The sequence below is a fragment of the Pseudonaja textilis genome, chromosome 5 (assembly GCF_049901715.1).
Source record: "Pseudonaja textilis isolate UNSWEBS1 chromosome 5, rPseTex1.2, whole genome shotgun sequence".
Lineage (NCBI taxonomy): Eukaryota > Metazoa > Chordata > Lepidosauria > Squamata > Elapidae > Pseudonaja > Pseudonaja textilis.
The window spans coordinates 7860127-7887315 of NC_141994.1; the positions used below are offsets into that span (position 1 = coordinate 7860127).

Below are 27189 nucleotides of genomic sequence, written 5' to 3' on the forward strand. Positions count from 1 at the left end.
CTTTCTTGAGTTTGGAGCCATTTAGGATCTGATGGGGAGGAGCAAACAACAATTCAGTTTTGTCCTGTAATTTGGATGTCATTCTGGGCTCACATCTCCTGCAGGAAAAGTGAGTTGAGGGAGACTATTGTCCAAGAGAACTTTGGCCCAACTCTGCCTGGGCACCAATTGCAGCTGTAGGCAGAACAGAGGACACTGAAGGTAGTCCTTCTCACTCTTGTCATCTCTTGTATGGATTGCTGAAAATTATTTTATGTGGGACCGTTGAAACCATGCCCTGGAAATTTTAAGTAGTATGGAGAACAGGTGACTATATGCTTATTGGGCAGTCTTGATACTTCTGCTACGTGATTTGTATTGTCCACTTTCAAGTAGACTTAATAGCACTAGTAATAGCACTTAGACTTATATACTGCTTCGCAACGCTTTACAGCTTCTCTAAGCAGTTTACAGTCAGCATATTACCCCCAACTACCTGGGTCCTCATTTTACCAACCTCAGAAGGATGGAAGGCTGAGTCAACCTTGAGCCTGGTGAGTTTTAAACTGCCAAACTACAGTCAGCTGGCAGCCAGCAGAAGTAGCCTGCAGTACTGCGCTCTAATCACTACACCACCCCAGCTCTAAACTAAGCTAAATGCCTGCTGAAGGCTGCAATGAGAGGGGGCTTGATAATATAGACGTTTCCTCTTCTGGAGCTGCTTGGCAGATCCCACACTCATGTAAGCCTTGCAGTTCCAGAAGATATTTCAGTGTATTCAGGTACTCCAGAGAACAAAAATGTTATTAAACAGTAATTACCTGTCTTATGATATGTTAGGTTTTATTTTCTATTATCGTATTTTTTTTCAGTTGTTACATGGGATTTGCTTTTGTTCCTGTACTGGTCTGCATTTGCTCTTGTATGCTTAGAATCTTTTGACAGAAACAATTTATAAATTAATAAATAAAATAAATTCATCCACCCACCAGTTTTTGTTTCATAATAATGTTTTTTAACTCCTACATTTCATTTGTTTACATGACTTAAATTTGCCTTGAAGCCACTAGTAATCACTGCTTATGTAGCAGTAACTATAATATTCAGATTCCTGCTTCTGGAGTAACATTAATGGATACATAATGATGGACAATTTTTCTTGGTGTAGAAATTCTATGGGTTTTTTTTTTTTAAGTTTTGGGTCTCCAAGACATACATTGGGTACAATGATAATTAAATAAATCACTGAAGAAAAGTTAGTCAAAAATTGCTCCATTTATTAAAGAAAACATGTGCATTAACTCCTCTGGCAGGTCACACAGTTTTTGAATTCTGTATAAAAACTGAAATGTAGCCAGCTAATTACTGAATGTAGATTGTGCGTTAAACAGAACAGAATAACAGAGGTGGAAGGGACTTTGGAGGTCTTCCAGTCCAACCCCCTGCTTAGGCGGGAAACCCTACACCACTTCAGACAAGTGGCTGTCCAATCTCTTCTTAAAAACTTCCAGTGTTGGAGCATTCACAACTTCTGGAGGCAAGTTGTGCCACTGGTTAATTGTTCTAACTGTTAGGAAATTTCTCCTTAGTTCTAAGTTGCTTCTCTCCTTGATTAGTTTCCACCCATTGCTTCTTGTCCTTCCCTCTGGTGCTCTGTAGAATAGCTTGACTCTCTCTTCTTTGTGGCAGCCCCTGAGATATCGGAACACTGCTATCATCCCAGTCCTTCTTTTTATTAAACTAGATATACTCAATTCCAGTAACCGTTCTTTCTTTTTTTAGCCTAATCATCTTTGCTGCTCTTCTATGCCCTCTCTCTAGAGTCTCAACATCTTTTCTGCATTGTGGCCAACCGAAACTGGATGCAGCATTCCAAGTGCGGCCTTACCAAGGCATTATAAAAGTGGTATTGACATTTCACGTGATCTTGATTCTATTCCTCAGTTTATGCAGCCTAGGATTGTATTGGCTTTTTTTTGGCAGCTGCTGCACATTCCTGGTTCATATTTAAGTGGTTGTCCACTAGGACTCCGAGACCCCTCTCACAGTTACTACTATTGAGGCCAGGTATCACCTATACTATACCTGTGCATTTGGTTTTTCTTGTCTAAAGATAGAACCTTACCTTTTTTTAACCATTGAATTTTATTTTGTTAGATAGTCTGTTAAAATTTGGAGTCATGGCTGTGCTACGTGGGAGGTATTTGGCTGAACAGGGAAAAAGAAAACAAGAAAAACATGCACACAGTAGTAGGACATGTTCTCATACATTAAGAAATTTCCTGAAGTAAACTGGTAAGCTCATGAATTGGTATAGCCACCTGAACCCTAAAGTGGCCAGAACTAGTTCCCTATCTGCAGATAATTTCTGGCTGGAACATTTCAACTTTGAAACCTTTGTATATTCCTAAATATGTTTCCTTTTGGGAACAAGTGGTGATAATCTGCCAAGGCTGAGAACTGTTCTTCTGCAATAATAAGTTTCTATTTTAAAACCAGTTACACTGTTTATGTTTGTAATATAAACAAATTAGGGTTATATGATGCTCTTGTGAAGTAATTGCACAGTATATTTTATTTACAGTGCTTAACATTGGTAATACATAAATATTCAACAACACATTTAGTTTAAAAGAAAGATATCTTTTAGTACAAAAGCTCAAAATAAATATATTAAAAAATGTTATGCCATCTTCTTTTAAAGGAATGTTTAGCATGCATGACTAAGAGATGGATGAACGCAATATAATTTTCTTTAACAGTTATAAAGATTCTATTTAGCATTATCATGTTTCTATAAAGTTAAAAAAAAACTACCATGAATTTTGATAGCAGTCATTCATAACTAGATTTTTAACCAAAATTACAATTGTAATTCTTCCATGATTGTTTTAATTAAAATGGACCTACATAGTGCAATTGGAATATAAGGCAATAAGAATAATTGTGACTGGCTAGTAGTTGGATGGAAAATTCACCAGAGACCCCAGAGCTCTAGGCTGGTAAAAAAAATCCCCAACATTCAAGTTTCTGGAAGAAACACTGATACAGTAGAACCTTTGGTCATGACCATAATTCGTTCCATAACTTTGGTCGCAACCCAATTTGGTCGTGATCCGAACCTAATTTTGGAAATTTGGCGCTTACAAAAAATATGGTGTGAAAGGGAAAATCGGCCATGAAAAGAAAAAAAAAATATGAGTATTTTGGTCAGAACCTGGTTTGGTCATGGTCAGAAGCGTTCGTGACCAGAGGTTCTACTGTAATGGGAAAAACTTTTGGTGCTATTGCCAAGACAACTGCATGGACATGTCCATGGAATCATGAGAAATCATGATTGACTGAGGATGAGTTTTATTAATGAAAAAGGTGCTTAAATTTTTAGTTCAAAAAATAAAACACTAAGAATTGGCTGAGATGTATTTTTCATAAGCAATTGGTTATATCAAATCCATATGATTTAGTGAACTTTTCTAATTTTAATTAAAGTATGGAGTTTCAACCTCAGAATAAATGTTTTTTTGATATATCAAATAATGAACATAGTGTGGAGCGGTATGAACCTCTCAATATAAATTATCCCAGCTGCCATGTCTGGCATGCTATATCTGTCGTATTACATCCATAGCACGATAGGTTGAATTTCTAAAGCTTTCATTACTTGTTTGGGATTTTTTCCCCTTTAGCCAATGAATGTCATCATTGGGGAAGAAAGCTCATGGGGGGAGTGTTAGTTGATAGTATGAAATATATCCTATGAATACATAAAGTGTCAGCATCTTGGAAGAAGATGAGACAAAGAGACTTACTGACTAATAAATTAAATTTGTTTCTCATCCGTTAGTCTGTCTATCTGTCTGCCCATGTATAGTTCTTCTATCATTCTTCTAACAATCATACTATTTTATTTTGTGATCCCAAAACAAGGACAAATTATCATTCATAATGAATGTGCATAATGTACAAATGCCATTTTCTAGCTCTGGTGATACAGTCTTAACAGGAAGAATTGACTGATCATTTGTACAGACTTACTTTCTGTGCATTATTCAGGTTGTAACATTCTTGTTTTATGGCTTTCCAGATAACTGGTACCAGTACTTAGGACAAGGAACTATGAAGCGCAACTTATCCTAGATCATAACTGTATTGTGCCATACAAATCTATCAACTAGCACCATCACTGGGAGAAAGAAGGAAAGCAACATGCTCTTCTTCCTTTAATGTACACTGATATTAGTAGCAGAAGGCGCAGGTGCCCACGGTGGATATGTAGAGAGGTTGAACATTGGCTGTGCCCATGTCATAATGGCGAGCATCACAACAGCAACTCCAATGATGTTTATACCAAGTCCAGCTTTTACCTAAAGAAGGGATATATTAAGCAAATGGAAAGTTAATAGGAAGACCAATTTTTCTAGAACAAAGTTGCAAAAATTTAAGAGAAGTGAAATAATAATGATTAAAAACTATTATGTACGCATGGATAGCGCTAAATTTTGAATCAGAACAGTCAATAGAGCACTGCTCATTATTTCCTCCATCTAATTTCTAAACACTTATTTCCTCATTTTTAGATTTCATTGCTGGATGATATGATATGGGTCACCAGATGAAAACTGATGTGGTATATTTTAATACTAAAGTAGATAGGCTCTTCTGGCCAGGGACGTTTCTTGTTGGCACCTTGATAATACTGCATTTCAGACCTTTGAATGAGTACCACTGGGCTCCTTATAGAGGCAGGATATAGGGAGAAAGAATGGAGCCCTATGGATTTTACAATGTATACTGTGTGGTTGTATAGAAATAAAATGATTGTAACGAACTGTCGCAAGTTTCCAACCCTCTCCAGAGAAATCCCTTGGTTTGTCTTTTCAAATATTGTTGAGAAGTTCCTTTTAATCCACATAGTCTGATTGAAAGTATCAGTCTAAACAACCAAAATTATTTTAGTTTTTTCTCTAAACTTGAAACCGCACTAAATAGTTCTAGAAGATGAGATTTTTCCCAAATAACATCTATAGATGGTTGTCTCTCTTCTAAAAAGAATATTTCCAACAGGGTAGAAATTATCTAAAAGCTCTGGCTCCAGGAAGAATCTTGTCAAGAAAGGTCACAGCACAATCTCTTTCAAAGTCTGTCTCTAAATATCATACATGAAGAGTTTTTAACTCTTTCACGTAAGTCCCACCTGCTAGATACAGCTTACCAGACATCATGAATAATGATTTAGAGAACAAGTGAATTACCTGACTCCTATAAATGCTTTGTCTACTTCTTCAGATTTCCAAAGCTAAATCACAGACTATGACAAGTTCTGCACAACCTATGGTATTTTTCAACAATGTTGAAAAAGCACTATGCAATCTAAAACCATCTCTATCTATTGGACCAGACGGAATATGTGCCTACTTCTTAAAAAAGCTATCCACTGCCATAGCTGAACCTCTAAGCATAATCTTTGAAAAATCTTTCAGGACCAGCTCCTTGCCAAAACTATGGTTGCAAGTCATGGTCATCCCCATCTTCAAAAAGGGAGACCCCAGCCTAGTTGAAAATTCCAGACCAATCTCTTTATGCTGCGTCACCTGTAAAGTCATGGAATCAATTATTAACCAATCCATTATCCTCCACTTAGAGACAAACAACCTACTCTCCAATAAACAACTTAGTTTCAGAAAAAAACTATCCTGTAATCTGCAACTCTTACACTGCAAAAACATATGGACTACACAACTTGATCAGGGCAAAGCAATAGACGCAATCTACATAGACTTCTGTAAAGCCTTTGATTCAGTGGTACACGACAAACTACTCCTAAAACTAAAAACTTATGGTATCTCTGGACACCTGCATAACTGGATAGAAGCATTCCTGTCAAACAGACAACAAATGGTCAAAATTGGGAGCATCCTATCAAATTCTGTACCTGTCAACAGTGGTGTCCCCCAAGGTAGTGTTCTAGGACCAACTCTCTTCATACTCTACATAAATGACCTCTGTGATCATATTAAGAGCAATTGCGTTCTCTTTGCTGTTGATGTTGAACACCACAGACAATACTGCTACCCTTCAAAAGGACTTTGACTATGTATCAGAATGGTCAAACAAATGGCAAATTCAAATCTCAACAAATAAATGCTCTGTCTTACATATTGGCAAAAAAAATCAGAAAATAAAATACAAGCTGAATAGTCAGCTTGTTGATGATCCAAACTCTGTCAAGAACCTTTGAGTACTTATCTCTAATGATCTAAGTGCTAGAGCCCACTGTAACTTCATAGCCAAAAAGGCATTAAGACATGTTAACCTAATCCTACATAGCTTTTTCTCTGGTAATATCACACTACTAACTAGAGCATATAAAACATTTGCTAGACCAATACTCGAATACAGCTCATCAGTCTGGAACCCACATTATGTATCTGATATCAACACAATTGAGAAAGTCCAGAAATATTTCACAAGAAGAGTTTTCCATTCCTCTACTCGTTGCAGAATACCTTATGCCACCAGACTTGAAATTCAAGACCTAGAAAACCTAGAACTACTCCGCCTTCGGTCCAATCTAAGTATAGTATATAAAATCATACATTGCATTGTCCTACCTGTCAGTGAATACTTCAGCTTCTACCATAACAATACAAGAGCAAACAATAGATACAAACTCGTAGTTAATCACACCAAACTTGATTGCAGGAAATACGACTTCAGCAACAGAGTGGTCAATGTCTGGAAGACTCTACCTGTCTCTGTAGTTTCTTCCCAAACCCCAAAAACTTTAACCTTAGACAATTGACCTCACCCCTTTCCTAAGGGGGGGGGGGGTGCATAAGAGCACCAATGTGTCTACCGTCCCTGTCCTATTGTTTCTTTTTATTTTTCTTATATGTATCCATTTCATGTTTTCATAATTATGTTTATACTTAATACCTATTATCTTGTAAGCAATTGACAAATCAAAATAAATAAAACTATGTTTGAGCAACCTGCCTGTTACTATAAAAGTTATGTTAAGTACTGGTGATAATGATGATTCCCAAAAACTGGTCAGATTGCAACATCAAATATAAAATTTAAAACTATTAAAAACATATCCCACAGCATAACAGCCTGGAAAAAAGAACCACAACAATAAACACATCTGACAGGGTCTCTACTAGCACATTTGGTCTAGGACCAAAGCCAGGTCTAAAGAACCCTCAGAGAATGTATCTTTGGAGACTGGTGTACCAAAAGGTAGTGGCAGCAGAACAGAATCCTTCTTTGGTCCCTTAAGATAACAGCATTTAATTGAGGGGACCTGGAGCACAACCACTTTTGCCTGAATGTACTGGGCAGGCAAAAATTATCAAAATGGGTGGTTCTACAGGGCTTTCCGGGTAACAACTTAGAAGCTGGAAAACAACTGATAGCCAGTTCAGTTCACTTACCAGTGATATCACATAGGAGTAATAAGAACTGTCTGTTATGACACACATCACTTTATTTGGGGCTAGCTACAGCTTCTGGATGGTCTTCAAGGGCAGCTCATCTAGCAGTACATTGCAGTAATTCACCACTGTCAACTGCATCAAAAGCTGCTAACACATTGCACAGCACAAGGACGATTCACCATTATATCCAGTTTCTGTCAAAGGCCATTGACAAATGAAAATTTGACCAAAACTGTCCAGATAATCTATATCTTCCAACACCTCCTGTAGCTGCCATCTAACCACCTTTTCTACAACTTTCCCCACAATATTGGAATATTGGAAACTGGATGATAATTGTGAAGGATAGGAGGGACATTTATGACCTCTTGAGAATTAAAGTTTCTTTGATGCCAACACCATCAACATATATAATAGATATCATTACACTTTCTCTAGGATTCTCAATATTGTTAACATTTGAAAAAAGTTCACAAATTATTCTTTTCTTACTGTTCACTTACCATATCAATAACTTTCAGGTGACCATAAGAAAATACAATGGCATTGGGTGGGTTTGCTACTGGTAGCAAAAATGCAAATGATGTACAGAGGGTTGTTGGTATCAATATATAAAGTGGGTTAACATGGATGGCTTCAGCCTATTAGACAAGGAGATGTCAAGAGAAATTCAGGATTATTAGTTAATATTTACTCACTAGAAGGACAAATTTGATCTGAAATTGGAATTTTCTGAATGTATTGAACTATAATTCCTATCAACTCCAAAATGAGACTGCTAATGAGGATGAGGGAAACTAATCCAGTGCATCTGGGAAGCACAAATTTGGGTGAAGCTGCAGGAAATATTTAAATCCAAGGAATAATATTACTGTACTGTAATTATTAAATGAAAATTTAAATGATACATACCGTTTAAAATAGAACCAAACCTTTATAATCATTATTGCTTCTATTGTTCATATTAATCTTCCATAAGGAAGATTGCGACTTGGAATGTAAAATCTATAAATGATCTCATAATTTCTTATTTTTTTCTGTACTTTGTATAATATTGCTCAACCTAAAAGGGAATCTTAAGGGTTTCTAGCTATGAAGATAGGTAAATCTCTACTGTTCCAGTTGAAGACTCCTTAATCAAAACATCCATGATAGGCCTATAAGTTTGTGATATATATTAGCTATTTGCATAATATAAAATGCTTCCTTATTCTTAAATAGGTACATTTTATTACAAATGTGAAGTAAATTAATCATAACTGTAAGGAGAATGGATTTATTATAAACTCTGGTTGATCTTAGTTGACCTGAAAAACTAAGCACAATCAGAGCTCCATAATAATTGGATGGATAACAGCACGAAAATCTCAAAGCTATTGACTGTCACAGGAATTAGATAATTTTATATATTATGACAAAACTACATAAAGATACTAAGAAGAGAAATATCTCTATAGGTAGAATATTGTATACCACCCAGAGTCACTGTGAGTGAGTTGAGCAGCCATATAAATTTGTTTAATAAATAAATATAATGAATAATTCAAAAACTCTTTTAAGATGTGATCTTAATGCATCTCTGAAATACTATAGAAGCAAAAACGTTAAGCTTCAATTATGCCTTTGCTTAAGAGTCAAATAAACATTGATTATTTCTCTTTCCAAACTTGTTATAGCTCACAAAACTAACAAAGAAAAACCCTATTATGAATTATTCACAATACTTTACTCTCGTAGTCTTGAATTCAGTAATCATATATAACTAATCATTCTGTTTCTCCATTTACTGCCATTAATTCATATTGCAAAACTCCTGTTTTAAATTCAACCTCTTAGTGATCTTTAACTGCTACGACTATAGATCAGCTGTTTCAAACCTAAATCAGATTACTTACCAAGGGAGCTAAGATAGGCAAAAATATAGTGATTGTAGCAGGATTGCTAGCTACTTCAGTTATTGTGGTCACGATCAAAGATGAAATGAGAATTATTAGCCATATGGGTTGTGATCCTAATGGGGTTAATTTGCTTCCAATCCAGGCTGAAAGTTTTGAGTCCTGGAAAAAACAATAATTGCTTAGTTATCCATAAATTTCATTAAACAATTCATGTAAATGTAATTTAACCAAATGGCTTCTTAATCCAAAAGATCAATATGGAAGCAGAAACAGAGAAGAGATCCATCCCTACAATATGATTTATTTTTCCTTCTAGCAAAATATATTCATACCACAGAGAATGCTCAGCCTGAGTGAGTGGATATATTTTAGCCACACAATAGTGTGTAACATTTTGTATAGATAACCACAGCTGCTTAGACGCCAGATCTGATAAACTGCAAGCATATCTGCTTTCTTTCAGAGATTCTTGATGTGTGTGGATGACCCTTAAATATGTTGAGGAGTGTGAAAATGCTAAAGGGAATATTTGCTTGAGGCCCATTTTATAAATTGTAAAATAACAATTGGAGGATTATAGAACAATCCTAATAATATACTTGTACCAATGGAGAAATGTTCAAGGTAAGTATGTTTTGGATCATCTCTTAGATTCAAACAGCTTAGGTTTAAATCCTCTATTTTTTAACCTCAGTCGTGCATAGTGGAAAGAATGATAATGAGTCCACATGAAGAATAAAATTATTTATATGTTATAGCATTAATACATAGAATAGTTCTAGTTTAACAAGTAGTTCTCCAACACTTGCACATAGATTAAACCTCTATCTAAATGTTACAGCATTTTTTTCCTGTTGCAGTAAAGTGAACCAACCTTTTCCCTTGAGATTGAAATAGCCCCTATTTTGATTTATAAATGAAGAAATAATGTAATTAGAACATAATCATGACATTGAATTGATAAGGATTTATTTTAATTTATCAATAATATCAGAACCTGGTTATCATTGGATTTGGATATAGTTCCAACATAGCCTGCTGAGATCACAATTTTAGTGTATCAGAACAGATGTTAACATCCAATGATAGCAATATCATGCTTATAAAGAAACTATACTATAAGCTGTGGTGTGTTTTATTTTTTTTATTTATGTTGGCACCTAAACCATGGTCTACAAATTCAAAGTACCACAGCACAATAAAATTTTGTTAATTTGATCTCTATTCAAAAACTATTATGTAATTTTTCATTAGACACAGACATATTTCTAAAATGGTGAAGCTGAGCATATGAACAAGCTTTCCTGCCCATATAAAATGTAGTAGTTAGTAAAAACAATGGTTTGGTGTATTGTTCAAATGTGGTCAGTATATTATATAGCTATATTTTTGGTTCTTTCACATCATCAGAAAAACTTGGATAGATCTATTACATTAAAGAACAGTGCGTTTCTGACTATATTAGTATATAAGTATTAGTATACAGTTAATATACTATATTAGTGACTATCTGATTTAATGGCCATTTGCAGTAATGATAATGAGGAAAGCATAAGTTTGTGACCAATCCTTGCATTTACAACCTTTGTGTGACTACAAAGCAAAGGAAAGCTGAAGCAAGATTGTAAGTACAGTTACTGTATAGTTCTATTTAGCAACTGCTTTGCTTAATGATCAAGTTGCCTATTCCAGTTGTGGTCCCTAAACGGGGTCTAGCCTCTACATGAGGAAAAATTATGTTTGTCTGAGGAACTTTACTAAAGGTTTTGCCTATATTGATTGCAAAAACACATCAATAAATCTCAGCATTGTATTTATGAATCTGAGTGAGTGCACAACATACCCAGACTTTTAATGACTGGGATTGGAAAATTCTGCAATATATTGCCATTGGGATATTCTTATGAGAGACTGGAGGTCAAAACACAGGCCACAAGATATATATAAAGCATAAGGAACAGATAGCCTTTTTGGGGAAATAGTTTGTGCATATATTAGTTTAGACAACAGATGTTTCTTGCTGATTTCAATAAATTTAGTGTGCCTAAATGCAAACAATTTCAGGGATAACATTTTGCCATTAGACAAGTAACATCAAAACAAAATCATTGAAAGATCATGTCATTCTTTGCATTTCCCTTATAACTACCTATACCTTATAAACTGATGAAATGGTAAAAACCTGCATTACCTCACAGCCATCAGCCAGCGCAAAACCACCACCAACAAGGATGGCAATTTCCCAGGGCATGCATTCTTGAAATTCCTTCCAAGATATCAGTGGACTGTAATCAAAAACAACTGAAAAGACAGAAAGTTTTTTTTTATATTAGTAACTAGAGAAAAACTCACTGCAGGCATCTCTTCCATTTGATTTTAAACATATTTTCACCTAGATACATCTTGAAGGAGTTGGTAGGGAGGTGACGAAAAAAAGTCAAGGCAATGGCTCCACTGGAGCATTTTCAACCACTGTTTTGTTTTCTTTTAACATATCCTCATGTCCTTCTCTTCCCCAATCAGGGATTATAATAACACATCACGTTCGTATGATGATTATATTGCCTATGGCAAACTTCCACAATTTACATCTGCACCCAGGCTCTTGGCTCAGTTAGAACAAGAAAATCTGTTGAGTAAACTTCAAATCCTGCATTTGCCCAACAAAACGATACATAATTTTCTACAAAGCCCAATGGGTGGGTACATAGATTTTACTAAGTACAAATTTTAAAAAGTCACTTTAGGGCAGAGGTTAATGTATAAACACACAAAGTTCCTAAAGTAGATAGATGATTTATGTCATAGAAACTTGGGTAGTGAGTTTCTTTATTTCAGATATGTATTTTCTTCTGATCCATTGAATTTGGATTCTCTTGGAAGGGGAGATCTTGATTTGCAGTATGCCTATTCAAATAGCTGTATGTAAACTTTTTAGGTCAAATGAATTTCAGAAGAATCCAATATGTATGTATGTATGTACGTATGTATGTATATGCTTGCATATTTTTTTTAATTAAGCAATTGCAGCAAAACTGGGCAAGGAAATATACTCAACTGTTTTCTCCATTTGAAGTTCTAGACAATCTTTTTGCAGGAATAATGAAGAAGAGGAGCCCAATTAATAAAGCCACTGTTGAATCTGTAGCAAAGCCTGGATATCTAAGGAAAGAGATATTTACTTAGAAAATAAATATTACAAGTCTGAGAAAAGAATTTGGTGACTTTTTTTATCTCTGAAGTAATACTACAGCAGCCTAAAGGAATTCAGATGTAATTTTATAAATGTCAATCTTTTAAATAAATCATTTGTATAGTTCGTTTTTTGACCTGCCTGAAAATATATATGGAATTTCCACCTACCAGAATTTCCACCAACAAATTCTGTTAATGTTTGTTAGAGAAATTATAGATGCTTACATATGGTATGTGAATATATGTAGAAAGATATTGTGCTAGGAAGAAAAACAGATTGTTTCACAAAATATTTAACAAAATAACAATATCTTGTTAAATATCTGACATCTTCACAAATATCTCTACCAACGTTTTAAGAATGGGCAAATCTGACAATATGATTTTCTTGTAGTTGCTTACTTTAATTCAGAAGTTTAGTTCACCTTATTCCATTTTTTCCCAAAAAAAGTTTTTGCTAAAATTTGATAAATATTTCTGCATATGTATCAAAATTCACTCTTAGTTTTTTCAAATGTTTCCAGCACTCAATATCTGCAAACAAATTTCTCTTAAATACAATATCTTCCCAAATATTCTTTTTAAATCCTTTTTTCTTTAAACCTCAGATGTACAACATTGTAAACAGATGGTTAAAAATTATGTTCAGCTTATAGCAAAAGGTAGAAAATGGTAAATTTACTTAAACTTGACGTATTTGCTAAAAGCAACCCAAGGTAAAAAGAATGTCTTTGTTTACAGCACATTTCTTTTGTGGGAAAGACAGACTCCTAGATTTTCTTAAACTTTAGTTATCATATGATGCTAGGGTCTTAAATCAGCTTTATCACTGGGCATGTATTTTGTCTTTAATTTGTTTATCAAATGCTGGTAATATTTTTTTAAAATTATTCATTATTGGCACAATCCTCACAATCCATAATAAAATCCACAATTGCATTCTACTACCGTGTAGCTTTCTTTGCTATGTTGATTGGGGCATAAGTCTATTTTTAGTCCCAGTTCTTTTTGTTTGTTTTTTTCTTGCATTATAGACAGTTGACTGACATTCTGATCCTTTTATTTGACTCATTTATTTATACAATGTATAGGCTTCCTGACTCACAATGATTCTAGGCAGCTTACAATTAAAAGTTAAAAATAAGTACAACATGCACAAAAGAGAATCACAAATGGCCCCCAAAACAACAACATCTAACAGAAATTCCACCAATAGGCTCAATCGTCATTCTGCTCCAGAGTCTGGTAGATCTTTACTACCTACTTGAACCATCCAGCACTCCAGAGGCAGGCACTGTGAGTCTGTGACAGAAGGCATACTTCCTCGACCCAGAAAATGACTCTAAAATAATGAGAGCTGGAGCAACCTCACTCTGCCCAACCAAACCAGATGGGTAGAAACAAATGGAGACAGGCAGTCCCTCAAATAAATAGGTGCTATTTCACAAAGACTTTTTCAGGTGATAAATAACATTTGTATTGCAGAAGACAACACATCTATTAACACTGCCCATATGACCATCCTTATACCTCTAGTTCCCTGTTTGAAAATAGCACATAAAGCTGGTATTGTTGTTACAATCTTGGACAATTTAGCTATTAATACTTTAGATTAATTTATTACCAATCAATTTTTCAAACTACTTGTATCACTACAGATTGAATTTTGATTGCCTAAAACAAAAAAGGTTTCTATATGACTAAAATATCTCTTGATATTGCAATAGACCTGGATGTGTTGGCAATATTTAAAATTCCTGTATTACTACTATATTATATAAATAATTTAGATAATTTAAAACTCACCACATTTTTAAATGTTATATATTAATTTCTGCAAATAATTATTTTGTATAGAGAGTTGAGGCACCTTATATTTGTGAGTCAATGACAAAGGGATTTAAAATTGTAAGCATATTTCCTATGATCTTAAAATAAGATTAATTCAACAAAATCTTCTTGTTCTTGGTTATTGGACTAGCCTGAGAATACTTTAAAAAGGCTAGCTTAATTTCATTAACTTAAAAGTACAAGGACACGTGCAAATGACATGGGTTTGTTCTATTAATGTTCTGTTTGGGGTTGTAATCCATATGATTGTTAATATGGGGACACCAGAAAATTTTGAGGAAGTGAATGTATTTTTTATTATAAATTAAAAATATAGATCTATTGATATATGAATTATAGATTTCTTAAGGTTAGGAAGGAGTGAAAAATATTTCTGCTCAATAGGTAAAGATAAAGCTAGCAAAGATGTATAATTTGGTTTTTTTAAGTGGGTGTTTTTCATAATGAAAAGATAGAGAAATATTTCATGTGATTTGTTTACAAAATTATGTGAATATTATGTAAGATTATGGTTTGCTTGTTCCTTCCTTCTATATTTGTTTTTTTTTAATTATCTTTCTGTCATATTTTTTAATTAAAAAAGCAGTGTTATAAAAAAACCTTTCAGTATTATATTTTCATCTGTCATAAACTATAAAAAACCTCATGTAAAAGAAGCATCATTATTTAGTAAAGCTTTTTAAAAAGGAATTGTAAAAAAAGGTATTGTCAGTAACTATAAAAAGGCGATAGCTTCTGGCAAACATCCCAGAAAAATCCTCCCTGGCAGAAGAAAATCTATAGGATTATATGAGCCTAGTTTGAGTTGACTCTGAGTGCATCCTCTGAATTGAAAAGTTCCACGTTTTTCTTTTCTTTCTTTTTGTTTTGCCAAAATCTAGCTACAAAGGGATTCTTCACAACTAACCAATCAGAGGCAGAAAAAAATGCAAATTCTTCTTGTCAACAAGAAACAAAGAGACCAAACTCAGAGCAGACACTGAAGATTAAAGAAGTAACTAAATAGTTTAAGATGTAACAGAAACAAGATGCCTCTACTTTATTGAATTCTTCTGAATTCTCTGTCATATCTGACAGAGATAAAAAATCTCAGCAAATACACGGAAGCTTTTAAAACGATAGCAAGACTTTGACAACTCTCTTAGTAGCCCTATTTTAGCATAACCAGAGCTCTTTAGGACTAAAGGCTGCCCAGCTTCCCTTTAGGTATTGTGGCATAAAATATGTAAAACATATTCTTGGATAATGAGGTATTCTGTAGTGTCTATAAAGAAAAACTAATGGTAAACCTCACATGAACTATTCTGTATGGGGTTCTTATAATCGTATGTGTTGCCATGGAAATTTCCTGGAACTAAATGTAAATAATGTTTGAAAATAAAATCTGCAAAGAATATTTTATGTGTATACACACACACATAAAAAAAAAAACTTCAAATTTAGTAGCATATATGAATCAGCCAAACACCTGAATGGATTCTGAGTTTTCGCATGAAATTTCATGCCAGAAGCAGAATATAATGGATATTCAGAATGGTTAAAAAAAAATTATAACTGTGGTGAAAATCTAACAGAGAAAAATAAAAACGTAAGAAAGTATGATTATATTTCAGGTAAAAAAAATGACTCTTATGTAATGTTTATTGAACACCTCCAGCTTTTTTTTTTAAAAAAACCAAAAGATAGTGATTCTTCAAGTTGAGTTAAGCAAACTGGATATCCCACTCTAGATGCAAGATTAGTTGGATGAAAATGACCTAAACAGACATAGCTAAAGTGTCAGCTATCCAGATTCCTACAATATTTTAGCATATACATAACTTGATTCATTCAATCATTTTTGGTAGTGGAATAAAATGTTAGAATTTCATTCCTTCCACTTCTAGCCTAACACTTAACCATCACCTTTCCCTGGCTCTTGTCTTTGTATATTTTTAGAAAGATCGATAACAAGCACAACTTCTATGATGCTGGTGGCATTCTGAAAACCAGGGAGAAATGTGTTGTTGTTTTTTTAAAAAGGCATTGATCCTTCCCCTACACATTCTAATAGATGTTTGCAAAAATATTTGGTATTATGATCCGGATTTATCCATATATAAAAATATAGAACCTTCTAATTATTGTGCAGGATGGCTTATTGACTTACTTTGGAAATAAAGAAGACCAGCCAGGGATGAATCCAGGATCTCTAGTAAACCATAACAGGGCCATCAGAATGAACAAGACAAGGGTGACAACTTCAGGGTAGCTGCAACAAAAACACCATGTATTGACCATCACCCTTTGAAGTGATTCACTTTGATAGTATTGTAATATTTCTTTGATAGCATTTGTAATATTTCTTCCGTAGATTAGCCAAATGCATTTGTTGCATTTACCTTATTGATCCAAGTTTCTTGTATTCTTCTTTGATTACTTGTGCCGAAGCTTGTTCTCTAGGTGACTTTGCCTTGCCACATTGGAACATTTCTTTCAAGCTGAAATGAAAAGTGAATTGATATAACTTGTTATAATACCTGTTCACCAGAAGATAGGTTCTACTTCTGTTGACTGATCCAAAGAACTTCTCGAGGACTGGGTTGGCTTTCTTCCTTGGAAAGATCTCATGGGCAGTCCAAGTCCAACATAATGTGTTGTGTGAGATCCCAAACAAGAGAATGCCACAATAGCATATACAAAAACTGACCTGCCTGGGAGAGCAATCTTACTTCAATGTGAATAATGGACCCTCTATCTTAGCTATGCAGCAAGGCAGCTATTAGATCACTGGGCAGGATGGTTTCCATTTATAATACTTAGCTCCAATACTTTACTACTGTTCTTTGGTGTAGCATACTGCCTGAATCAGTTGTCACACTTTTCCTAATAGCAGGGCTAGTGCTGATTTCCCCACTCTGCTTTGCATTCTAATTTTCCAATTGCATATCAAGATAATATAATCCACATTATTTTTTTCTTGAACCCTCAAGCTATTTGCCTTCACTGAAGCATACTCTATCCACTACATTCAGAATTGTAGCTGAGCAGAAAGATATATAAGAAAAATACGTATTTTCCTTAGCTTTTCTATGCCTTCGTTTTTCTTTTTCCTCTATTGTTTTCTTATATTTATCTTGTACATATACTCCTTGGGGGCAAGGATTTGTTATTTTTACTCATTGTAAACACATCCTTACACAAAACGATACTTTGGATTCTTTGCTCATAAGAGTACTTACTTGAAACCCAAAAAAAGCCACAGAAGCCAAACCCAGGAGAGTATTAAAATAATAACAGTGATTGGTATGCAAAGAATAAACCAGGATCCAAAATTAATGCATTGGCAACCAGGATATCGTCTGAAAAAAATAGAAATGAAATTTGAATTGGCTTTGAGTATGAATAGAAAGATGTTTCTTAAACCAAGATCCACAATGGCTACACAAATGATAAACCTTAATATAAAATCTATCCAGCTTTCATCTTAATAGATAATGACTCTCCAGGAACTAAAAATGGAGTATTTACTATCAGCAGTTTAGAGTCTTGTACCAATTGGCCAACGCATGGTGGATTGAAGTATTTTAGAATGCTCCAGTCATTGAAGCAGAGATGATTTCTTTTTAAATTGTCTTCTATCAGTTAATTAAAATTCTTCTAGATAACACTTTATATGAAGATGGGTTTTATCTGTTATCAACATACTTTATAGTGGAAATGGTATTCTATTAATTTTTTTACAGTAATCATTGTTAGTTGTGTTGATTAATGTATATGAGGGGAAAAATACAAGAAAAGATCTTTCAATAGAAATCCATCATCTTCAGCCCTGGAAGTTCCAAATATTGAATTACACGGATCTTTGGCCAGCAAGCATAATTGTAGACAAAGCTTTAATATCTTATTCAGGGTAAGTCTCATATGATCTTCTCAGCACAGTAATTAAGACCCCCTGAACTCCAACAATCAGTAGCTTAACAAATGCAGATATATATTTGTTTCATCATCTGAAAAGTTTTGGATGATTTTTATTAAACTCTTTTTGGAACAAAAGATTCAGTCCTTATTTGACAGCTATAAATTAAGAAAGGTAACACCTTCTTATTGTATTAGCTGTTCTATCGAAACTTTACATGTACTCTTCGACTTACAACAGTTTATTTAGTGACCGTTCAAAGTTACAATGGCATTGAGAATATTCACTTATGACAGTTTTCACACAACATTTGCAGCATCCTGATGGTCACATGGCTCATATTTATGATGGTTGCAGTGTCCTGGGGTCATATGATCACCTTTTGTGACCTTCTGACAAGCAATGGGAAATCCAGATTCACTTAACTATATTACTAACTTAATATAATTGGGACAAGAAAACTGATAAAATGGGTCAAAATTCACCTAACAAATGTTCAACTTAGCAGCAGAAATTTTGGGCTCAATTGTGATCATAAGTTGAGGACAAGTTGCATGTTATTTCCTTGAGACCATTAAACTAATTAATTTTATCTGATAAGACAAAATGCTCTGGGCAGCCATGGTGATGAATTCTGTTGCAATAGAAAAGATCAAGTGCACACTAGATGAGAATCAGAGTGATAGAGTGATTAAAGGTGCTAGACTTGAAGTGGGTAGATTTCTATCTTACCTTGGGCTTAAAGCCAACTTCATGACATTGACCCAATCAATCTTCCTCAACCTTAAATTAGAAAGTTGAAAAATCTTCCAGAAGAAGATTGATTTTCTCCAAGTATTTTGTCAAAAATCTTCCAGAAGATTTTGACAAAATACTTCAAGAAAATTGCATGATCCTATCCATTTTGTCATCAGGAGTCTACACTGGTCATATCAACAAATATATATATATATATATATATATATTTCAACTTTTGGTTCTAATTATAGGGGGGTAGTAGTACAGGATTCTGAATTTCTCTTATTAACTTAGATTTGTCTGCTGATGTCATACTTCATCAGGACATTTTCATGCCTTCAGAAGCCTTGGATGCTTTTGAAGTGTTGGAGTAGGGCTGTTTGTACAAATGGGTCTCAACAAATATCTATCACTTTTTGTAAATTGAGACAGAACTGAATAACGTTTAGTGATTCTGATAGGAAGGATTTCAGGCAGGATTGTATGGCAGCAGGTTTAAAGCCCAAAAATTAAAAACAAAACAAAATAATTTGGCTGCCTTTCTTAGAGTTCTAGAAGCAATTTGAATGAATATAACAGTGTAGGAAAGGGCTTCTACATTTCTGAAAAAAAAGCATAGTTTTTACTATACCTTCAACCACTGTATGATGTAATAACCATATAATCATCCTGATTGGAAGTTAAAGTTTTCAGCATAGAACAATGCTTTCTCTTTTCTGCCTGATTTTTTTTTTTAATTTATGGAGAAATGGAGAAAAGTTTTATAAAAATGCATCAAACAAAATCATTCCAAAGTTCAAGAAGCAAACTATTTATCTATTCATTGCTTCAGACCAAGCCACCTTCATTTTCCAAGATGATGTGAATGATTTTGAGACAAGGATCCTGACAAAAACCCAGTTCTCACTAGAAATAAATATCTAGTTTTACTTTTTTTTTCCCTCAACTGATAACAACCAATCATTTATGATCTTCAAGAAGGATCATCTGGATAGATTTTTAGTATACACTATCTATGGTTAGAAAAAAAATGAAACTTATTTTCTGAAATGATAAAGGTACTCTGAAAAACTTCCAGATAGCATTTGGCATATGTTCTGAAATATGTCTTTATATCGCAGTCATCACTTACAGAAACTTCTAAAGTCCTGCAACCATTGCTGTGTCAATTTAACAATATAGCAGGCAGGGTTTCTATTCCCTCAAAGGCAGCCGAATGGTACTAGAAGATGCTAAAACGACTAATGAGAAAATACCTCAGAGACTAGACAGATTTCATGTGCACAAATTGTTGCAAAAGCTTAAAGTTTTCAAGACATTGTTTTTTAAAAAAACGCACTCTTCTGTGAGTGAATAATTCTGTGAGAATTATTCTAGATTGAGAAAAATGACATTATTAGATTAGCCAAAGTTATGTATCACTGTGAGCCAGGAATTATGGTCTGTTCAACTGGACTGTGAATAATCAGCATGGAAGCAGTCAATTCATTCTTGCTTGACTCCTGGCTTCACAAGGATTAGTAAATAAAAAGAGTTTGTTTGGAAACATGGCATTATGATTAAATCCACCCACACAAAATAATATTTGTGAAGGCAATACTGTACTCTGTTTTAATCCTGGTTTGTTATCTAGGATTATGAGGAGCATTTCAAAATGATGATGAGTTAAAAGTGCTAAAAGTCATCTGATTGCAGTAGGATAAAGAAAATAATTAAACCAACAAACAATAAATACTTAAGAGAATACTTAACAGAATAACAGAATTGGAAGGATCTTGGAGGACTTTTAGTCAACTCCCTGCTGAAGCAGGAGACCCTATACCATTCCAGAGAAGTGGCTGTCCAGTCTCTTCTTTAAAAGCCTCTAGCGATGGAGCACCCACAACTTCTGAAGACAAGCCATTCCAAACTTCCTCTTTTGTCTCAACCGACGGAAAGATTGTGCACATTATTATGCCAAGATTGTAGCATGAAATTATAAGGAAATATGGCTAATCTGAAGTGAATCTGCATCTCAAAATATGTATTCTTAAAATATAAGAAACAGGCCTAAATAGAAAAGGACCAAGTTCAACTGCCCAAACAAAGCAAAGCCTTCCAATGGATTACGTAACCATTATTAGCGTACCTACTTGAACAAACTACTTGCTCAGCCAATTTTCGCTAATAAATTCACAGGCTCAAAAGAGCCTATCTTTTGCCCTTAGGGACTTGGACTATTGCAGACAGTGATATGAAAGAGAGTTGGAATCTAGTCTTTGAACAACTCCCTCCCTTCTTGACTTTCTTTCATGGCTATTGTCATGCACTGTCATTTTCATTAAGGAACAGCTACTGATGTATAACAGCAATGACAAAATTGCTCTATCAGGACTAGCCTAGATATAAGACGACCTCTCTGCGGGGTTTTTACTATCTTAACAATGTTCTTAGGAGTTTAGGTTATTTAAGTTTCAAAAGAAGGACGTGCTTCTCCCTCCCTCTCCACAACTCACCTCCAGTAAGGAAAGGAAAGCTATATCATACCTAACTGGAACTGAGAAGACCAGCTGTATCCTGGAGCGCTATAAAGTCTGAAGATATTAATGCAGCTTAGTAATGATATTTCTTTTTCCTTGGCACTCATTTTCCCTCTGCTGTGCAGCTGCTCAGTTCATTACCTTTCTGCATGCTTTCTTGACTCACCTACTTCTAATTCCACAGCTCTCCGTCTTCTGCTTTTTGCCCAGAATCAATTTTCCTTAGAACTACCTGTTTACTCAAGCTATTTATTAGAGCCTGCTCTATAGGCTGTGGGCTTGGTTGCTATCCCAGGAATGTGCAGGCATCTTAAATTATGAGGCGAGAAAGCAGTAGCCGTTTGCATTCATTTTTCTGCCCTTCCCTGCTTCCAACAAGGCAAATCTGCATTCTTAATTATTACAGGCTCAGAGAGAAAGGAACGGGCAAAAGGAATATATTAAAAGAAAGGGATTTATTCCTTAGTTCCTTGTATCCCTCCCCGTTTTTTGAACTTTCTTTTTAAAGCAAGAGTTAGAAGACTAAGACATATGGGAAAACCAGGCCAGAAAAAGCACCCAGTTATTTAATAACTTTTATGAACCAATTAATATGTCCAGCATACGTCTCCTTGAAAACGTCTAATGGAACTTTGCTTTTATATATGATCATAGCAGGGAGAACTTTATATGCTCTAAGGTGGAAGATTTACAAAAACCTACAGGGGAGGATGGATGTTGATGTTGATGGTTGGTGGAGATGGTAAAAAAGACAACCTTGATAAAAGAAAAAACTGGAAAATCTAATTTCTGTTTGGAAAGAGTCCATTACTGGAAAATCAGTCAGAGCTGAAGATGCTTCTTGGATGAGAAGTGAAATGTCTTCTAGAAGAAAAAATGAAGAAAGTCCCGTTGCCTTTTGGAAAAGCATCTCTGGGACAATCTTTTCTGAGCCCTTTCCCTTTTCTATTTTTGTTTATCCTTTAACATTTCATTCTTTGAAAAATTGTCTGCCTGTCTGTCTGTCTCCAGCGTAAACAGTAGCATTGTAAACTGCTGTAACAATTATCCTAGAGTCCCTACAAAGCCAATGTCATAATGCTATATCATATATTAATACATTTTTGCAGCCATTCCTACTTAGCATATGCAACACAAATTCTATTTTTGTTAGGAATTAATATGAATGGAATATGCACAAGCCATTCCCAGTGATCAAGACAAATGCACAAAAGGAATTAGAGGAGATATAGATTTTGTTATGGTCCCTTGCTTTCTATTCAACAAGATTTTAAAATGTTTGTGTCTTGGCTTATTTGATCATATGTAAGCTTTTCTTTTATTGCTTTGAAGTTCATATATTCTTCTGTGTAAAATTCGATTTGCAGTGATGCAACTTTGAATGAATTACATGTAGCAGATGGACAATATTCCTGGCAATTGGAAATCATTGAACAGATTAAAAATCCCTGCAATGCAGAGTGAAAGTGACAGAATGTTCATGATTGTTATCCATATCAAGGAAAATATTGCAGTTTGTGTACTATGTGTGAATTCAAATTATTCACCACAAAGCTTTACCTATGGATAACATTTCATGAGGCCAAAATCATTTAGGAAATATTTTTGAAAATGCTCCAGCATTTTCAAATGTATTAATAAAAAATAAGGAGGAGGAGGAGGGAAGGAATAGTAGCCAATTTGACAAATAATTATTTCAACCAAGATTACAGATTTATTATTCTGTCATTCTGAATTGTGTAATGCCCTTTACATCTCTTACACTATGTATTTATTCATAAATACATAGAATCTTCTATGGCTGCTAGCCCTGGCGGTAATAATTTATCTCCTATTTGTATAGAGTGTAATCTAAGCAGTCAAACATTTAAAGAACTGGAAGAAAATTATGAAGGGCTGCTGTTCTTAATATGAAATGAAGTTGAGCATTCCTTCCCACAGACATCATAATGAGCAAAGAAATTATGCCTCGAGTACTTAGAAACACCTAAATAATGACTGCGGTTCATTTAAACAGTAATTAATTTTGCCATAATTGGATAAAAAAGGTAATATGATACAGGCACTTAATGTACAAGAGCAGGGTAAAGTAAATTACTTAAATGGATAATTATTCTATTGGGGATGTATATGATCTGACAGGAAGGTCTTTTGAATTAGCTAAATACATTATAATGTGGTAAACTCTGGGTATGACCAGGGATGCAAAAAGGATTAAGAAAGAGCATTTCCCAATAGAAACAGCTTTGGGCAAGTGAAGAGCTCCACATTTGAATACAGGGCTCAAGCCTTCTGCTTGGTTAGCAGGGATACAACAGGGATACAACAGTGAAGAAAACACTTTTGCTGACTTCTTCCCTATAAAACCGGAGTTTTGTGATGGAGGATCTCTCATTAGCATTAACATCCAAATGGAGAAATGTAAAATTATTGGAAAGCACTGCACTGACACAAATTAACCTAAATGGATAGAAGAGCAGAATTTAAATTATTTAAATTTAGGAACAAAACATGTTAATTGATTTTCTTACGTATTGAATTGTTCTGCAAATATTAAGTTGGTTGATGTCCCAGTGATGGTAGTCAATCCTCCAATAGTGGATGAATAGGCAACACACAAGCACATGATTTTACATATCATGTGGTCTTTTTTGTTCCGGTACTGTCTTTCAGACTGGCTCAGTTCTGAATTCTGCTTAAAGAGAAGTCAAATAAATAGAATCAACAATTTTCATATTAGCCTATTAAAACCAGCCTTCTTTAGTTAAATGGTTAATCTTTTTTTTTTCCTGAAAATTCTTCAGAGTTTAGGAATATCCAGAATGAAGTAACTCTTCCATTTTCCCTAACTGTTCTTTCAATAAAGAGAAAAAAAAAAGATAGCTGCAGAACATGCAAAAATCAAGTCCTATCCCTAAGTTTCTAGTTTCCCTTTTGATTACATTTAAGCCCTTCATTCTCAATATGAACTCTAAAAATGTTAAATTAGCCAAGTATAAAAGGTCTGATGATACTCAAATGTCTTTGCACGGTGAAAAGTCTTTTATATAGTAGCTTTCGCTACAAGCTCATAATTTTCATTTTCAAATAATAAGTTAATAATTCACAATTTTCCCAGTAATTCAAATCTCAGTATATTAACAGCTAGATGAAATGGTCAAACTAGAGTGGAAATGCCTCTCTGTTTCCTTTGAAAATCATGGAAAATGCATTTTAATAGGAAAGTATTGCCAAATGTCTACTATCTCCCTACTGATTGATTAAATTACTTCCATATTTTTAAAGAGAAAAAGACAATTCAAATCAAACAAGTTAAAGCATGCACAGCAGCTAGAGGAAATTGGAAATTTGCCATTATAATCAGTACAGTACATATGTCAAAATACAACATCCCGCTAGAAATAGGATAAATAGAAATTAATCATTAGGATAGAATAAATTTCATACTCATCTCACATCCAAACCTTGAATTATACTGTAGCTGACCTGCTACTGATTTTGTTTGTATTAATTATTTCTGTGATTTGAATTAGCTGATTAACTGAAAAAAAAAATCCTTGTCTTCATATAAAGATTCGCGAATCACCATTTTACAGGTGTTTGAAGTAAATTTTGATACTCCTTCTTGCAAGAATAATAGAGCTGGGCCAGGATTAAATTGAAGATTAATTAGAGTTAGACAAAAGTGAATTAGAATTAGACAACAGAGTGAAATCATGGTATAGTAGCAGAATATGAATAGCAGATAAGATGCTACTACAGGAAGCTGACATAGGAACTGGAAAAATCCATTAATAGCTGAAATGCAGAAGTGAAGAAGCAGACCTCAAAAACAACAACAGCAGCAGCAACAACAACAAAACAGCAAATTATTGCATTTCAGGTATGTTGAACTATATACTACATCAACTCCAGGAAGTCTGCTATTGTATCTGATGTAGAGACTCTGTGAAAATTGTTAAGAACAGTAGTTCAATGGTGCTGTTTGTGGAGGGCAACATGTTGCACTGGCTGGATCCAATCTGGATCCAATTCAAGGTGTCAGTTTAAATCCCTCTATGGCATGGATCCAGAGTATCTGAGGAGCTGTCTTTCCCCAATGGGATTGGCCCACCCCACGTAAGTTGGCCTGTCAGCCAAGGAATTGCATCTGGCAGAGTTCGGGAGAAGAGCTTCTTCTGCCATGTCCCATCCTCCCTTTGGAACATCATGCTGCATCTTCTGGCCTTCAGGAAATGCCTTAATCCTTGGCTATACCAATAGGCACTTAGCCCTCAAAGAGAAATCTGTTGGCTGGAGTGGCTGGTGCACTAGTAGAGAAAGCACCACCACTTCTCTGCTCCAAACCCTTAGTTTTTTTTTTTTAGTTAGCCATAACTTTTTGTAATTTTAATCTTTTTATATTTGTATTTTTTTAATATGTTTTATATTGTAAGTCATTTGGAATCATCTGAAACTGTGAGGTGAGCAGCATATACATGTAATAAATAATAATTAGGAATAAATAAAATGCCCCAACTTCTGAGGAAGCTGAATTTTTAAACATGACTTTGAGATGTTATCCTTTGTCCTAAAATGCATATTACTTTGGAATTGGAACCACAGGCCACCTGCATGTTTTAACTTATCTGGAAAATCGGGGAAACATTGTAGATGGCACACTGCTTCGTATTAATAATTATATAATATTATTCAATTGACTATATAACTGAAACCATAACATGTTAATCTGACTGTAATAGCTATTATAATTTTTAAAACAAGTAGGATAAATTATTTTAAGTACCTTTTCATTTTCAATATCACACACAGCTTGAGCAGTGCCATTGCTGTATCTGGAAAGAAATATTTGCAGTAGTAATAATTTTAGTGCTAATAAAAATGGTAAACCATATAAATATCTTCCTCTTTCTCTATTTATATTACCCTTCAACTTTAGTGGATTTCCAGTCAGCTGTTTCACACTCACTAATGTTTTCTGTGAAAACAAAAACAAAAAGTTCAAATGAAGGGGTTGTTTTTTGTTTTTGTTTTGCTCAAGTGAACTTTCTCCAAATGAAGTTAAAAATGGGTTGAAATTACTTACCTTCAAGTTCCAGGGCAGGATTAGTGGTTCCATTTGCATATGTCATATCCATTGCATCTACTTCAGCTTCTGCACTAGTGATTTGCTGAGCCACCGCCTCTACAATTGGCATTACCATAGCAGCAGTAGAAGTGTTGCTAAGCCACATCGATAGAAATGCACAGCTGATCATAAAACCAAGGGTGAGCCTGAAATAATAGTGAAAAGTCCATCTATGTCTGCTATTAACACTCAATATAAAGTAATTATAATAAGACTATTAAAAATAATTTGAGTTAACACCTCCTGGATCCTCTACTAAAATTTCTAATTCCTTTCTCTATGTAGCTGTAGTATGAACCAATTAACTTAGCACTTTGGCCATTCAAGCAGAATTGGATTCTAAGAAGATAACAGTAGAATGTCACCTCTTACTCATCTGTCTCAGTTTTGTTTACACTAACTGCCAATGATTCTCCAATGGTTGAAGCAAGGGTTTCCCAAGTATGGCTGGATTTTCAGCAGACCAAACTATGGATTTGCATGCAATGTGTTGACACAAGCTGCAGCCCTTCCTTTACCCATACAGTTTAGCATATGGACCCTC

At 34.5% G+C, this 27189-nt stretch overlaps 1 protein-coding gene across 2 annotated transcripts in view; it reads right to left on the bottom strand.

Annotated features, from left to right (window-relative positions):
• Positions 1-2532: 2532 nt before the first annotated feature.
• SLC13A1 (solute carrier family 13 member 1) overlaps positions 2533-27189 on the bottom strand; it is a 78787-nt gene continuing 54130 nt past the window's right edge. For both annotated transcript variants that reach the window (XM_026714056.2, XM_087934069.1), the window contains exons 5-16: positions 26604-26791; positions 26444-26495; positions 26304-26352; positions 24049-24209; positions 17584-17703; positions 16744-16842; positions 16512-16613; positions 12375-12478; positions 11508-11617; positions 9314-9475; positions 7922-8059; positions 2533-4343 (exon numbers count right to left, since the gene is read on the bottom strand). In XM_026714056.2, coding sequence (XP_026569841.1) covers positions 4200-4343; positions 7922-8059; positions 9314-9475; positions 11508-11617; positions 12375-12478; positions 16512-16613; positions 16744-16842; positions 17584-17703; positions 24049-24209; positions 26304-26352; positions 26444-26495; positions 26604-26791 — 1429 coding nt within the window. In that variant the 3' untranslated portion in view covers positions 2533-4199. The remainder of the gene's footprint in view (positions 4344-7921; positions 8060-9313; positions 9476-11507; positions 11618-12374; positions 12479-16511; positions 16614-16743; positions 16843-17583; positions 17704-24048; positions 24210-26303; positions 26353-26443; positions 26496-26603; positions 26792-27189) is intronic.